The sequence below is a fragment of the Narcine bancroftii genome, chromosome 6, assembly GCF_036971445.1.
Source record: "Narcine bancroftii isolate sNarBan1 chromosome 6, sNarBan1.hap1, whole genome shotgun sequence".
Lineage (NCBI taxonomy): Eukaryota > Metazoa > Chordata > Chondrichthyes > Torpediniformes > Narcinidae > Narcine > Narcine bancroftii.
Window position 1 is genome coordinate 254,284,090 of NC_091474.1, and position 15,183 is coordinate 254,299,272.

A 15,183-nucleotide genomic window follows, 5' to 3' on the forward strand; every position below is an offset into this window, starting at 1 on the left:
TGTTTACTAATCCCTATCTTTTCCATAACTAAGCCATTTGACTCATTTATCTCATAGTCCAATGTCCTTTTCCTTCATGAACACAGATGAGAAAAAATCGTTTAACATCTCTCCCATCTGATACGGTTCCTCCCATAGTTCACCGCTCCCATTTTCCAGCGGTCCTGTTCTATCCTTAACCCTCCTTTTCCATTCACATATCTGTAAAAACCCTTTGGATTCACTTTTGTCTTATCAGCTATTGACACCTCATACCTTCTTTTGGCCTTTCTAATTTCCTCCTTCAGGTTTTTTTCTGCAATCTATGTAATACTCATACATCTTATCCATTTTTTGCTTCTTAAATTTAGTAAATGTCCCCCTCTTATCCCGAACCAATTTCCTCATTTTTCCAGAAAACCACGGTTCCCTTGAACCTTTGGCCTTGCCTTTTGATCTGACTGGCACGTAAAGATCCTGTACTCTCAATATCTCTTTTTTAAATACCCTCCAAATCTCCTCTATGTCCTTTCCAGAAAAAAGATCAGCCCATACAATTTTCTCATTTCTTCAAATCTGGCCTCCCCCACTCAAAGACCTTTAACCTCGGACCTGACCTATCCATTTCCATATTTAAGTTGAAGCTAATGGACCCGGGATCACTGGATCCAAAGTTCTCACCAACGCACACTTCGGTCACCTGCCCTATTCCGTGCCCTAACAAAAGATCCAACACTGCCTCCCCTCTAGTAGGCACCTCAACATACTGCTGTAAAAAGCAATCCTGAACACATTGTACAAAGACTAAGCCATCCTGCCCTCTCACTGATTATATTTCCCAATCAATGTTAGGAAAATTGAAATCCCCAACTATGTGGAGAAATTTCTTTACCCAGCGAATGGAGAACGCCTAGAATTTGTTCCCATGGGCAGCTGCAGAAGCCAGGACATTCGGTGTATTTAAAGCAGAGATTGACGGGGATCTGAATAGTCAGGGTATCAAAGGTTATGGGGAGAAGGCCGGGGGGTGGGGCTGGGTGCAAGAATGGACCAGCTCATGATGGAATGGTGGGGTAGAGTCAGTGGGCTGAATGGCCTACTTCAGCTCTTGTATCGGTTGGCAGAAGATTGTGGGCCAAAGGGCCTGTGCTGAATCGGATTCAGAATTGGGATTTATTGTCATGAACAAGTCATGAAATTCGGGGTGGGGGGTAGGGGGGTCCGTGTGCCGCTGGGTGCTCGTCTTCAGGCTTCTGGACCTTTTCCCGATGGTAGCAGAGTGAAGAGGGTGTGGCCTGGGGGGTTGGGGTCTTTGAGGATAGAGGCTGCTTTTTTAAGACACTGCCTCATGTCGATGTCCTCGATGGAGTGAGGTCTGGTGCCAGTGATGTCACCGAGTGAACAACCCTCTGGAGTTGATTCTTGTCCTGAGTGATGCAACCAGCCAGAATGCTCTCCACGGTCCACCCGTAGAAGTTTACGGGGGGTTTTCGGTGACATACTGAATCTCCTCAAACACCTCACAATGTCCGGCCTTCTCTGTAATTGCATCCAAGTGGAGGTTCCAGTACAGATCCTTGGAGATGTTGACACCTGGGAATTTGAAGTTTTTGTCCCTCGATGAAGACTGGATCGTGTTCCCCTGACTTCCTCCTGAAGTCCATAATCATCTCCTTGGTTTTGCTGACATTGGGCACAAGGTTGTTGTTCCACCGTTCACCGAGCTGATCGATCCCCCTCCTGTGGTGTCATCAGATTTATAGATGCATTGGAATTGTGGCTGGCCACACGGCCATGGACTGTGCTGTAGTGTTTCATGTTGTATGGCCTTAAGGGTTGGGAAGTGTCGGGTGCAGGTTGGTGAAATCTCTCTGCTGTGTTTTCCTGAACGGATGTCAGCGCGATGGGAACGGCAAACTGGGTCTGCTGGAGTTCAAACAGCTGTGGGACAAGGTGCAAAAGTTCCTGGTACGTTCAGGGGGACAGGGACAAGGGGGATGGGGAAGAGGGTTTGGGAAAGGGGGAAGAGGGTTGTGGTGGGTGGAGGTGTGGGTGGGAATATAGGGGGGGGGCGGAAATGACCGTTGGCTGTGACCACCCCCTCCCTGCACCCACAGAAGGTTTACAAGAAGAATGACCTGGACCAGTCGGGAACCATGAGCTCCAGTGAGATGAGGGTGGCCGTGGAGGATTTAGGTAAGGAATGCCAGACCCTCTCAAATCCCCCTCACCCCCACAGACCTCCATACCCTCCCCAATCCCCCTCACCCCCCACCCCTACAGACCCCCAGAGCCTCCCCAACCCACCTCACCTTCCACCATTCACACCCCCAGACCCTGACCCAGCTCCTCATCACCCTGTAACCACGACGAACCTCCCCCACCAATCAAAATCCCCACAACCTGCCCCCTGGCCCCCAAACAGCTCCTCAACATACCCCGACCCAACTGACACCCCTCCCTCCATTCCCCTCCCTCCATTCCCCTCCCTCCATTCCCCTCCCTCCATTCCCCTCCCTCCATTCCCCTCCCTCCATTCCCCTCCCTCCATTCCCCTCCCTCCATTCCCCTCCCTCCATTCCCCTCCCTCCATTCCCCTCCCTCCATTCCCCTCCCTCCATTCCCCTCCCTCCATTCCCCTCCCTCCATTCCCCTCCCTCCATTCCCCTCCCTCCATTCCCCTCCCTCCATTCCCCTCCCTCCATTCCCCTCCCTCCATTCCCCTCCCTCCATTCCCCTCCCTCCATTCCCCTCCCTCCATTCCCCTCCCTCCATTCCCCTCCCTCCATTCCCCTCCCTCCATTCCCCTCCCTCCATTCCCCTCCCTCCATTCCCCTCCCTCCATTCCCCTCCCTCCATTCCCCTCCCTCCATTCCCCTCCCTCCATTCCCCTCCCTCCATTCCCCTCCCTCCATTCCCCTCCCTCCATTCCCCTCCCTCCATTCCCCTCCCTCCATTCCCCTCCCTCCATTCCCCTCCCTCCATTCCCCTCCCTCCATTCCCCTCCCTCCATTCCCCTCCCTCCATTCCCCTCCCTCCATTCCCCTCCCTCCATTCCCTCCCTCCATTCCCCTCCCTCCATTCCCCTCCCTCCATTCCCCTCCCTCCATTCCCCTCCCTCCATTCCCCTCCCTCCATTCCCCTCCCTCCATTCCCCTCCCTCCATTCCCCTCCCTCCATTCCCCTCCCTCCATTCCCCACCCAGCTTCCGACACCGACCCCTCCCTCCTTTCCTCCACTCCCTCTCCCTGTCTCCCCTCCCCATCTCCCCCTCCCAGTATTCCTTTCCTGCCTGTCTCCTCCCTCCTGCCCGTCTCCCCCTCCCCCTCCCCATTTCTCCCCGCCCATCTCCCCCTCTCACCTGTCTCCTCCCTCCTGCCCGTCTCCCCCTCCCATTTCTCCCAGCCCGTCTCCCCCTCCCCATTTCCCCCTTCCCCGTTTCCCCCTCTCACCTGTCTCTCCCTTCCCCAATTTCCCCCGCCTGTCGCCCCCTCCCCGTCTCACTGCCCATCTACCCCCTTCTGTAGATGACACATTTTTAACCCTTACACCTCCTCTCCTCCTTTTAATTTTTATGTCCCCTCCCTCCCTGCCATTCCCTCTCTCTCTCTCTCTCCCTCCTCCCCCACCCTCCCACCCCTTCCCTCCCCCTCTCTGCCTCCCTTCCCTCCCTCCCTCCTCCTCCTCCCTCACCCTTCTCCCCACAGGGTTCCATCTCAATAACAGCTTGACACAGCTCCTTGTGGCGCGATATTCTGACCAGGAGCAGTTGGTTCTGGACTTCGACAACTTTGTGTCCTGCCTCATCCGCCTGGAAGCTGTCTTCAGTGAGTGGACAGGGTGGGTGGGGGGGGGCATAGAAGCTGTCTTCAGTGAGTGGACGGGGGGGTAGAAGCTGTCTTCAGTGAGTGGACGGGGGGGTAGAAGCTGTCTTCAGTGAGTGGACGGGGGGGTAGAAGCTGTCTTCAGTGAGTGGACGGGGGGGTAGAAGCTGTCTTCAGTGAGTGGACGGGGGGGTAGAAGCTGTCTTCAGTGAGTGGGTTGGGGGGGGCGGTAGAAGATCAAGGGGAGATTTGATTGCGGTGTTTAATATTACAAAGGGGACACTCAGAGTATATGTGGGTTGGCTTTTTCCAATGAGGGTGGGTGAGATTCAAAGCAGGCGACATGAGTTAAGGCTGAATGGGGAAAAGTTTAGGGGGAACATCTTCACACAGAGAGGGAGGGGGTGTGGAACGAGCTGCCAGCTGAAGTGGTGAATGTAGGCTCAAATTTAACATTTAAGAGGAATTTGGACAGGTCCATGGATGGGAGGTGTATGGAGGGGTACAGACTGGGGGTAGGGGCGTGGGACTGGGCAGAAAAAAATGGTTCAGCACAGACTAGAAGGACCGAATGGCCTGTTTATGTGCCGAAATCAGTGGCCTATGAGGTCTGTGTAATTGTCTTCACCGGTCGGGGTCAGGGGTCATTCCTACGGGTCAGGGTTGGGGTCTTTCCCACACAGGTCGGAAGCTCATTGACATCTTCTTTTCCCCAGAAATGTTCAACACACTTCCCAAAGATGAAAATGGGAACGTGGAGCTGGGATTGATCCAGGTCAGAGGTTGTGTTTTATACCCATCACCCTCAGCAATCCCCCCCCCCCTCACTCAGACTGACCACCTCTCCCCATCTCAGACATCAAACTATCCCACACAGTAAAGGCCCTTCAGCCCCTGAAGGGGGCTAACCCCACCCTCAACACCAACCCTTCCCACCTTACACACGCAACCCTCTATTCTCCTTCCATCCATGTGTCTGTCTAAGAGTCTCTTAAATGCCCCCAATGTCTCAGCCTCCAACATCATTCCCTGGCGAGACATTCCAGGCCCCCACAACTCTCTGTTTAAAGAACTAACCCCCGACGTCTCCCCTAAACCTCCCTCCACTTTGTACGCACATCCTCTGGTGTTTGCTGATCCTGCCCTGGGAAACAGGCGCTGGCCGTCCACCCTATCTCTGCCTCTCAGAATCTTGTCGACCTCGATCAAGTCTCCTCTCATCCTTCTACGCTCCCCTCTGCCCCCTCTGCACAGCTTCCACATCCTTCCTGTAATGAGGTGACCAGAACTGAACACGATCCTCTAAGTGGGATCTCACCAGAGATTTGAGGAGTCGTTACATGACCTCTCAATCCCTGAACTCAACCCCCGACTAATGAAGGGCAACACATCACACACCTTCTTCCCCACCTCATCAACCTTGGGGACTCTGCACTGGGACCCCCAGATCCCTCTGTTCCTCCACACTGGAAAGAATCCTGCCATTAACCACATTCTCTCCCTTCAAGACCGACCTTCCAGTGCATCCCTTCACAGAAGAGGAATTCCATGCATCACAATTTTCTGAACATGGGTGACCTTGTCAAACACCTCACTAAAACCGACCCTCACCAAATCCACCCTCATCAATTTCCTGTCACCTCGTCAAAAAACTCATTCAGGCTCATGAGACTCGACCTTCCCTTCACAAAGCCCTGCTGACTATCCCTGAGTAGACTGGACTTCTCCAAATGCTCATAGACCCTGTCCTTAAGAATCCTCCCCATTAGTTTCCACCCCACTGACGTCAGACTCACCCGTCTAGAATTCCCAGGATTTGACCTCTTACCTCTCCTCTATGAGAGGATGCATTTACTATTCTCAAATCCTGTGACCAGGCAGGATACAAGGATCATTGCCAATGCCCCAACTATCTCTTCCTTCATAATCAGGGGTATAACTTGTCAGCTCACAAGGACATTATCAATCACAATGTTTTTAAGAAGATTGGAGCACGTCCCCTTTCCTAACCTCAAGCACACAAGCTTGTTTCATACTGACCTCACCTTGACCGAGGTCCCACTCTCTGGTGAATCCTCAAAGTGTTTATTCAGGACCTCGTCCTCCAGGCACTTGTTGCCTCCTTTATCCTTTAGTGGCCCCACCTTCATTCTCATCATCCTTCTGTTCTTCACATACACATAGAACACCCTGGGGTTCTCCTTAATCCTACACGTCAAAGCCTTTCTCCTGCCCCCTTCCAGCTCTCCCAAGTCCTTCCTTAAGCTCCTTCCTGGCTACCATGTACTTCTCGTGAGCCCTTCCTACCTTAACCCCTTTCTCTCCAACTTCCCCTCACCTCTTCCTCTGTGACCCCCCTCACCTGCCCCCTCCCTGATGCCCCCTCTCTGTCAAACCCTCTGCCCCCAACACCCCCTCACCTGTCCCCCTCTTTCCAACCCTTCTGCCCCCCTCAAATGCCCCTAACCTGAACCCTCCCCTGCCCCCTCTGATGCCCCCGTCCAACCCTCCGACATCCCCTCTCCTGTCCCGTGATGTCCCCTCTCTGTCCAACCCTCCCTCCGACACCCCCTCACCTGCCCTCTCCATGATGCCCCTTCTGTCCAACCCTCCCTCTGATGCCCCTTCACCTGCCCCCTCCCTGACTCCCCCTCCGTGATGACCCCTCTGTCCAACCCTCCCTCCGACCCCCCCCTCCCTGACACCCCTGTGACGACCCCCTGTCCAACCCTCCGTCCGACGCCCCTTCACCTTCCCCCTCCCTGATGCCCCCTCCGTGACGACCCCTCTGACCAACCCTCCCTCCGACGCCCCCTCACCTGCCCCCTCCCTCTGACACCCCCTCCGTTGTCTCCACAGTGGCTCACCTTGGTGATGGGATAGCAGTAGACGACCGGTTGTGGACATGGAGTGCGGTGACTCCCTTCCTTGCTCGCTGTGGTGCTGGAGGGATCGTGGGCTTCGGGGAGCTGGCTTGGGGGTTCCAACACCCAACTCTTGGGGTGGGCTTGCTTTGGGGACTGGAGGATCTGCCCTCGTCCCCCCTTTCTGCTCTGTACTGTTGACCAGACTGGCTCAATATAAAGGATTCAGATGAGACTGTGGTGGAATGAGGGGTAGAGGAGGTGGGGGGGGGGGGGTGTGTGAGGGTGAGGGGGGGGTGGATGGAGGGATGGTGAGGTGTGTTACTTCTCCCTTCCATGGAGTGTAGTGTGGACTCTGTGTGTGTGTGTGTGTGTGTGTGTGTGTGTGTGTGTGGGGGGGGGGGGTGGGTGGGTGTGGGGGTGTGTCTGTGTTTTGTGTGTGTAAGTGTGAGGGGTTCATGCGGGCAAGACTAAAAGACCAGAGCAGAAATAGGCCATTCAGCTCATCGAGTCTGCCCCACCATTTAATCATGAGCTGATCCATTTCCCGACTTAGCCCCGTGGCCCGGTCGTGTCCCCAAAACCTTTAATGTCCTGGCTAATCTAGAACCTGTCAATCTCTGCTTTAAATACCCCCAGTGACCCAGCCTCCACAACCTCCTGTGGCAACTAATCCCACAGATTCACTGCCCTCCGGCTGAAGAAATTCCTCCTCGTCTCTGTTCTAAGTGAACGCCCTTCAATCCTGAAGTTGTGCCCACTTGTCCCAGACTCTCCCACCGTGGGGAACAACCTTTCTACATCTACTCTGTCCACGCCTTCAATGTTCAAAATCCCCCCCATTCCCCTAAATCCCAACGAGTCCAGGCCAAGAGCTGTCGAATGTTCCTCATGTGATCACCCTTTCATTCCTGGAATCATCCTCGTAAGTCTGTATGTGTGTGGTGTGTGAAATGTGGAGAGTGGGTGTACATTAGCCAGGCCATAGAATCATTGCTCTATTATGATGAAAACAGCCCATTTAGCCCAACACCTCATGCTGACCAAGCCGGTCCTATTGGCTCTCTAAACCTTCCCTCCTCACAGACCTGTCCAATGTCATTCCTCAGGCAGCATGTCTCACACACCCATCCATCCTGTGTGTGGAGAAGATGCACGTCAGGTCCCCTTTAAATCCATCTTGTTGGAGACTCTCCAACACTGGGAATAAGACTAACTATTTACCTTCTTCATGGTTTTATAAACCTTCGTCACATCTCCCCTCAGTCTCTGGCACTCCAGGGACTGGAGTCCCATCACTGGTCTCTGTCAATATGTCGAAAGTTTAAACCCCCGATGATCACAACCTTGTGTTTCCTGCAGCTGTCTGCTCTCTACAGATTTGTTCCAATTCTCGCTGAATAATGGACGATCTACAATATACCCCTATCAGTGTGGTCAGACCTTTCCCGTTCCTCCACTCCACCCATATACCCTCAGTAGACGAGCCCTCTGGGCTTTCCTGTCTAAGCACAGAAGTGATATTTTCCCTGATATTCACCCCACCCCTTCATCCACCCCACCCTGTTCTATCGCGTCTAAAGCAACGGAAGCCCAGAATGTTTAACTGCCAGTCCTGCCCCTCCTGCAACCACGTACCAATCCACGCTCTCAGCCCATCAGCCTTTCCTCTATAACACTCCTTGCATTGAAATCGATGCCCCTGAGAACATTTCCACCACGTTAACCCATTGACTCAAATGGTGCAGGTAATTTTCACATCATAATTTCCCTCCTCCTCTCCTCTATCTGCTCTGGCAGTCGAGTTCCCCTCCCCCTGTAAATCTAGTTTAAACCGCCACCCCCCCCCCCCCCCCCCAACTGGGGCAGCACCAGCGAACCTTCCCGCAAGGATATTAGTCCCCTCCAGTTCAGGTGTAAACCATTCCATTGGAACAGGTCCCACCTTCCCTAGAACCATAGAACATGACAGCACAGAAAAACTGGCCATTCAACCCTTCTGGTCTGGTGCTGACCAATAAAACTAGCTAGTCCCACTGACTGCTCTCATTCCATAGCCCTCCAGACCTCTCCTATCCATGTATTGATCCAATTTATTTTTAAAACTCAAGATTGAATCTGCGTTCACGACATTAAACAGCAGCTCATTCCACACTCCCATCACTCTGTGAAAAACTTTCCCCTAATGTTCCACTTGTACCTCTCCCCTTTCAGCCTAAAGTTGTCACCTCTCGTATTTATCTCCCCCAATCTCAGTGGAAACATCCTCTCTGTCCATAGCCCTCATAATCTTATAAATCTCGATCAAGTCTCTCCTCCTCCTTCTTTGTTCCAAGGAGTGTAGTCCTCACCTGTTTAATCTTTCCCGGTAACTCATCTCCTGAAGACCCGGCAACATCTTAGTAAATCTTCTCGGCTCTTTCAATCTTATTGATATCTTTCCTGCTGCTGGCGACCAGAACTGCACACAATATTCGAAGTGCGGTCTCACCAATGACTTGAATAACTTCAACGTAACATCCCAACTTCGATACTCAATACTTGGATTTGTAAAGGCCAAGATGCCAAAAGCTTTCTTTACACCCTGTCCACATGTGACATCACCTTCAGGGAACAATGTATCTGTATTCCCAGATCTCTCTGCTCCTCCGCACTCCTCAGTGGCCGACCATTTACTGTCTCCGTCCTACCCTGATTTACTCTTCCTCATACTTGATGCATTAAACTCCATCTGCCATTTACTGGCCCAATTTCCCAGCTGGTCCAGATCCCTCTGCAAGCTTTGAAAATGTTCCTCACTGTCCCCAACGCCTCCAATCTTAGTGTCATCTGCAAACTTGCTGATCCAATTCACCGCATTATCATCTAAGTCATTGATATAGATAACAAACAATAATGGTCCCACCACAGATTCCTGAGGCCCACCACTCGACACAGGCCTCCAGTCACCACTCTCTGTTTTCTTCCACCAAGCCCATTTCGAATCCAGGTTGCAACCTCGTGTCCTCACCTTCTGAAACAACCTCTCATGCAGAACCTTATCGAAGGCCTTACTGAAGTCCATATAGACAACATCCACTGCTCTACCCTCATCCACATTCCTAGTCACTTCTTTAAAAAATTCAACGATTGGTCAAACACGACCTTCCACGCACAAATCCATGTTGAGTGTCCCTGATCAGACCCTGTCCCTCCATGTTGACAACATCCATAGCCTTTCCCTCATCCATCTTGGTAACTTCCTCAAAAAAACCTTTGTTAAATATGACCTACCGTGCACAAACCCATGCTGACTGTCCTTAATCAGCTGATGACAGTCCAAGTACCTCTCAGAACTCCTTCCAGTAATTTACATACTACTGACGTCAGGCCCATTGGCCTATAATTGCCTAGTTTACTCTTGGAGCCCTTCTTAAACAGTGGGACTATATGAGCCACCCTCCAATCCCCTGGCACCTCCCCCATGACTAAGGACATTTAAATAATATCCACCAGGGGCCCTGTATTCACTGTAAGGCAGCAAGCACCTCCTTCTCCTTAAACTCCACATTTTCCATGACACTTCTGTCTGTTTCCCTTCCATCCTTATTCCCGATGCCAGTTTCCTGTGTAAATACCGATGCAAAAAATGTTTCAGGGTCTCCCCCATTTCACGTGGCTCCACACAGACGACCGTCTGATTTTCTAGGGACCCAATCTTGTCCCCAACTATCCTTTACTTTGAATGTGGTTGTAGAAACCCTTTGGATTTTCCTTCCCATTTTCTGCCAAAATATCTTCACGTCTTCTTTTTCCCTCCTCATTTCCTCCGTAACCATTCTCTGACATTTTCTAGACTCTACAAGTAGCTCATTTCCTCCCAGTTGTCTATACCACATAAATAGCCCCTCCTTTTCTCAACCAGCTCGCCAATATCCTGTGAAAACCAAGGTTCCCCTTATTCCAGGTAGGAACATTAAATCTCTACTCTCTCAGAATTTCACCCTTGAAGATCTTCCCCCTGCTGGACGCATCCTTTCCAGAAAATAACTCATTCCGATCGACTCTTCCGAGATCCTTTCTCATTTCAAGAAATTAGAAAAAGCTAAAAGAAGGTATGAGGTGGCTATAGCAAGCAGGGTGAAAATAAATCCAAAGGGTTTCTACAAATATGTAAATAGCAAAAGGAAAGAGAGATAAAATTGGTCCAAAGGAGAATCAGAAAGGACAAAAGTGTGTGGAGCCAAAAGAGATGTTGAGGTTCTGGATTGGAAAAGAGCAAATTTCGTAGGAATAAGAAGGGATTTGGGGAGTATTGAGTGGGACAGGATATTTTCAGGTAAGGATGTTAATGAAAAATGGAGGATATTCAAAAAAGAAATTTTGAGGGTACAGAGTAGTTATGTCCCAGTGAGGATCAAAGGAAAGGCTGGAAGTCATAGGGAGGCTTGGTTTTCGAGGAATATTGGAAATTTGGTTAGGAGAAAAAGGGAGGTGTACAAGAGGTATAAAGAGCAGGGAGCTGAGAAGTTGAAGGAGGACTACAAGGAGTGTAGAAGGAATCTTAAGAAAGAAATTAGAAAGGCCAAAAAAAGGCATGAAGAGGCCTTGGCTGACAGAGTAGAAATAAATCCAAAGGGTTTCTATAAGTACATTAAAAGTAAAAGATTAGTGAGAGATAAAATTGGACCCCTTGTAGATAGCGAGGGTAGGCTGAGTGAGAAGTCTGAGGAAATGGGGGAAATTTTGAATGATTTCTTTGCCTCGGTATTCACTAGGGAAAAAAATGTTGAACCAGTTGAAGTAAAGAAAAATAGTGGGGAGGTCATGAAGCATATAAGGATAACCGAGGAGGTAGTGATGGCTGTGTTGAAAAAGATAAAGGTGGATAAATCTCCCGGACCGGACAAAATATTCCCTAGGACCCTCAGGGAGGCTAGTGGACAGTTAGTGGGGCCATTAACTGAGATATTTAGGATGTCACTGGCCACGGGGGTGGTACCAAAGGATTGGAGGGTGGCGCATGTGGTTCCTCTGTTTAAGAAAGGGTCCAAATGCAAACCTGGGAATTATAGACCTGTGAGTCTGACGTCTGTGGTGGGCAAGTTGATGGAAAGTGTTCTGAGGGATGCTATTTACAAATTTTTGGAGGTACAAGGATTGATAGGGAGTAATCAGCATGGTTTTGTCAGGGGTAGATCATGCTTGACAAACATGATTGAGTTCTTCGAGGGGGTTACAAAAAAGATTGATGAAGGGAAAGCTGTGGATGTTGTCTATTTGGACTTTAGTAAAGCTTTTGTCAAAGTTCCCCACAGAAGGTTAGGAAAAAAGGTAGAGGCATTAGGTATAAATAAGGAGGTAGTGAAATGGATTCAGCAGTGGTTGGATGGAAGGTGTCAGAGAGTAGTGGTAGAAAATTGTTTGTCCAGTTGGAGGCCGGTGACTAGTGGAGTTTCTCAGGGTTCGGTCCTGGGTCCACTATTATTTGTTATATATATTAACGATCTGGATGTAGGGGTAGAGAATTGAATAAGCAAGTTTGCGGATGACACAAAGATTGGTGGTGTTGTGGACAGTGAGGTAGATTACCGTAGATTAAAAGGTGATTTAGGAAGGCTGGAGGTGTGGGCTGAGAAATGGCTGATGGAATTTAATACAGAGAAATGTGAGGTGCTGCATTTTGGAAAGGCAAATTTAAATAGGTCATATACATTGAATGGTAGACAATTGAGGAGTGCAGAGCAACAAAGGGATTTAGGAGTGATGGTAAATAGTACCCTCAAGGCTGATACTCAGGTAGATGGTGTGGTGAAGAAGGCATTTGGAATGTTGGCCTTCATAGATCGGAGTATTGAATTCAAGAGTAGGGAGGTTATGATGAAATTGTACAAGGCTTTGGTGAGGCCAAATTTGGAGTACTGTGGACAGTTTTGGTCACCAAATTATAGGAAAGATATAAACAAAATAGAGAGAGTGCAGAGAAGGTTCACAAGAATGTTGACAGGATTTCAGGGTTTGAGTTACAGGGAAAGGTTGTGCAGACTGGGGCTTTTTTCTCTGGACCATAGTAGATTGAGAGGGGACTTGATCGAGGTGTTTAAGATTTTAAAAGGGACAGAGTAAATGTGGATAGGCTTTTTCAATTAAGAGTGGGGGAGATTCAAACTAGAGGGCATGGTTTAAGATTGAAGGGGGAAAATTATAAGGGGAACATGAGGGGAAATTTCTTTACGCAGAGGGTGGTGGGGATGTGGAATGAGCTTCCGGCAGACGTGGTCGAGGCAGGATCATTGGTTACATTTAAGGAAAGACTGGATCGTTACATGGATATGAGGGGACTAGAGGGGTATGGACCGGGTGCTGGTCAGTGGGACGAGGAGGGTGGGGATTTGCTACGGCATGGACTAGTAGGGCCAAACTGGCCTGTTCTGTACTGTAAGTGGTTATATGGAGGTCTTGAACAATTTCTTTTCCTCAGTATTCATTGAGGAGAAGGATATTGAACTGTGGAGGGTAAAGGAAGCAAAGGAGGTAAATATGGAGACTATAGTGTTTAAGAAAGAGGTTGTACTGGAGCTTTTGATACATATAAAGGTGGATAAGTCTCCAGGTCCCTGACAGGATTTTCCTCAGGACCTTGAGAGAAGTTAGTGAGGAAATAGCGGAGGCTCTGGCAGAGATTTTTCAAATGTCATTAGAGACGGATATAGTGCCGGAGGATTGGCTTGTTGCACATGTGGTTCCTTTGTTTCAAAAGGGTTCGAGGAGCAAGCCTAGCAATTATCGGCCTGTAAGTTTGACATCTATGGTAGGTAAATTGATGGAAAGCTTTCTTTGAGATAGTATATGTAAGTATATGGAGGGACAGGGTCTGATCAGGGACACTCAACGCGGATTTGTACATGGAAGGTCGTGTTTGACCAATCTTGTTGAATTTTTTGAAGAGGTGACTAGGAATGTTGATGAGGGTAGAGCAGTGGATGTTGTCTATATGGACTTCAGTAAGGCCTTCGATCAGGTTCTGCATGGGAGGTTAGTTAGGAAGGCTAAAGTCCCTGGGTATTAATTTGGAGATAGTCAAATGGATTCAAGAGTGGCTGGAAGGAAGGTGCCAGAGAGAAGTAGTAGATAATTGTTTGTCAGGATGGAGGCCGGTAACAAGCGGTGTACCTCAGGGTTCGGTATTGGGACTGTTGCTGCTTGTCATATATATTAATGATCTGGAGGATGGGGCGGTGAATTGGATTAGTAAATATGCAGATGATACTAAAATAGGAGGAATTGTGGATGATGAAGAGGGTTTTCAAAGATTGCAGAGGGATTTAAACTGCTTAGAGGAGTGAGCAGAAAGATGGCAGATGGAGTTTAATGCTGATAAGTGTGAGGTGCTTCATTTTGGAAAGAATAATCAAAGCAAGACATATGTGGTCAATGGGAGGACATTGAGGAATGCAGTGGAGCAGAAAGATCTAGGAATAACAGTGCATTGTTCCCTGAAGGTAGGAGCACATGTGGACAGGGTGGTGAAGAAGGCCTTTAGTATGCTGGCCTATATAAATCAATGCATAGAATATAGGAGTTGGAAAGTTATGATGAAACTGTACAAGGCATTGGTGAGGCCAAATTTAGAGAACTGTGTGCAGTTCTGGTCACCGATTTATAGGAAGGATATTAACAAGATAGAGAGAGTGCAGAGAAAATTTACAAAAATGTTGCCTGGGCTTCAGCATCTGGAATACAAGGAAAGATTGAGCAAATTAGGTAGAGTTGATGTGGAAAGGCTTTTCCCATTGAGAGTAGGAGAGATGGATACAAGAGATCATGGGTTGAGAGTTGACGGGCAAAAGTTGAGGAGTAACATGAGGGGGAACTTCTTTACTCAGAGAGTGGTTACTGTGTGGAATGGGCTTCCGGGAAAGGTGGTGGAGGCAGGGTCAATTTCGTCATTTAAGAGAGTTGGATAAGTATATGATGGATGGGAGGGGGATGGAGGGATATGGGCAGAGTGTTGGTAAGTGGGATTAGAGGAGGGTACTTGGATCAGTGAGAAGTAGAAGGGCCAAATTGGCCTGTTTCCGTGCTGTAATTGTTATATGTTATATGGTTCCTCAAAATGGGCCTTTCTCCAATTGAGAATCTCAGCCCGAGGCCCAGACCCATCCTTCTCCATCATTAACTGGAAACTAATGACATTATGGTCATTGGCCCCAAAATGTTCCCCTACATGTACGTCTGTCACCTGTCCTGGCTTGTTCTCTAATAGGAGATCCAGTTCTGCATCCTCTCTAGTTGATCCCTCTATATATTGATTTAGAAAACTTTCCTGAACACATTTGACAAACTCCAAGTCGTCCAGCCCTTTTACAGGATGGGAGTCCCAGTCAATATGTGGAAGTTAAAATCCCCGACTATCACAACCTGCTATCTCTCTACAGACTTGCTGTTCCAATTCTCTCAGACTATTGGGTGGTCTATTATATATCCCTATCAGTGTGGTCACACCTTTCCCGGTCCTCCGCTCCACCCATATACCC

At 49.3% G+C, this 15,183-nt stretch overlaps 1 protein-coding gene across 1 annotated transcript in view; it reads left to right on the forward strand.

Annotated features, from left to right (window-relative positions):
• Positions 1-6,902, forward strand: part of LOC138737396 (calpain-2 catalytic subunit-like) — a 38,224-nt gene extending 31,322 nt beyond the window's left edge. The window contains exons 16-20 of the mRNA XM_069888143.1: positions 1,879-1,947; positions 2,097-2,175; positions 3,687-3,806; positions 4,520-4,578; positions 6,663-6,902. Of these exons, the coding sequence (XP_069744244.1) occupies positions 1,879-1,947; positions 2,097-2,175; positions 3,687-3,806; positions 4,520-4,578; positions 6,663-6,686 (351 nt within the window). The 3' untranslated portion in view covers positions 6,687-6,902. The remainder of the gene's footprint in view (positions 1-1,878; positions 1,948-2,096; positions 2,176-3,686; positions 3,807-4,519; positions 4,579-6,662) is intronic.
• The last annotated feature ends 8,281 nt before the right edge of the window (positions 6,903-15,183 follow it).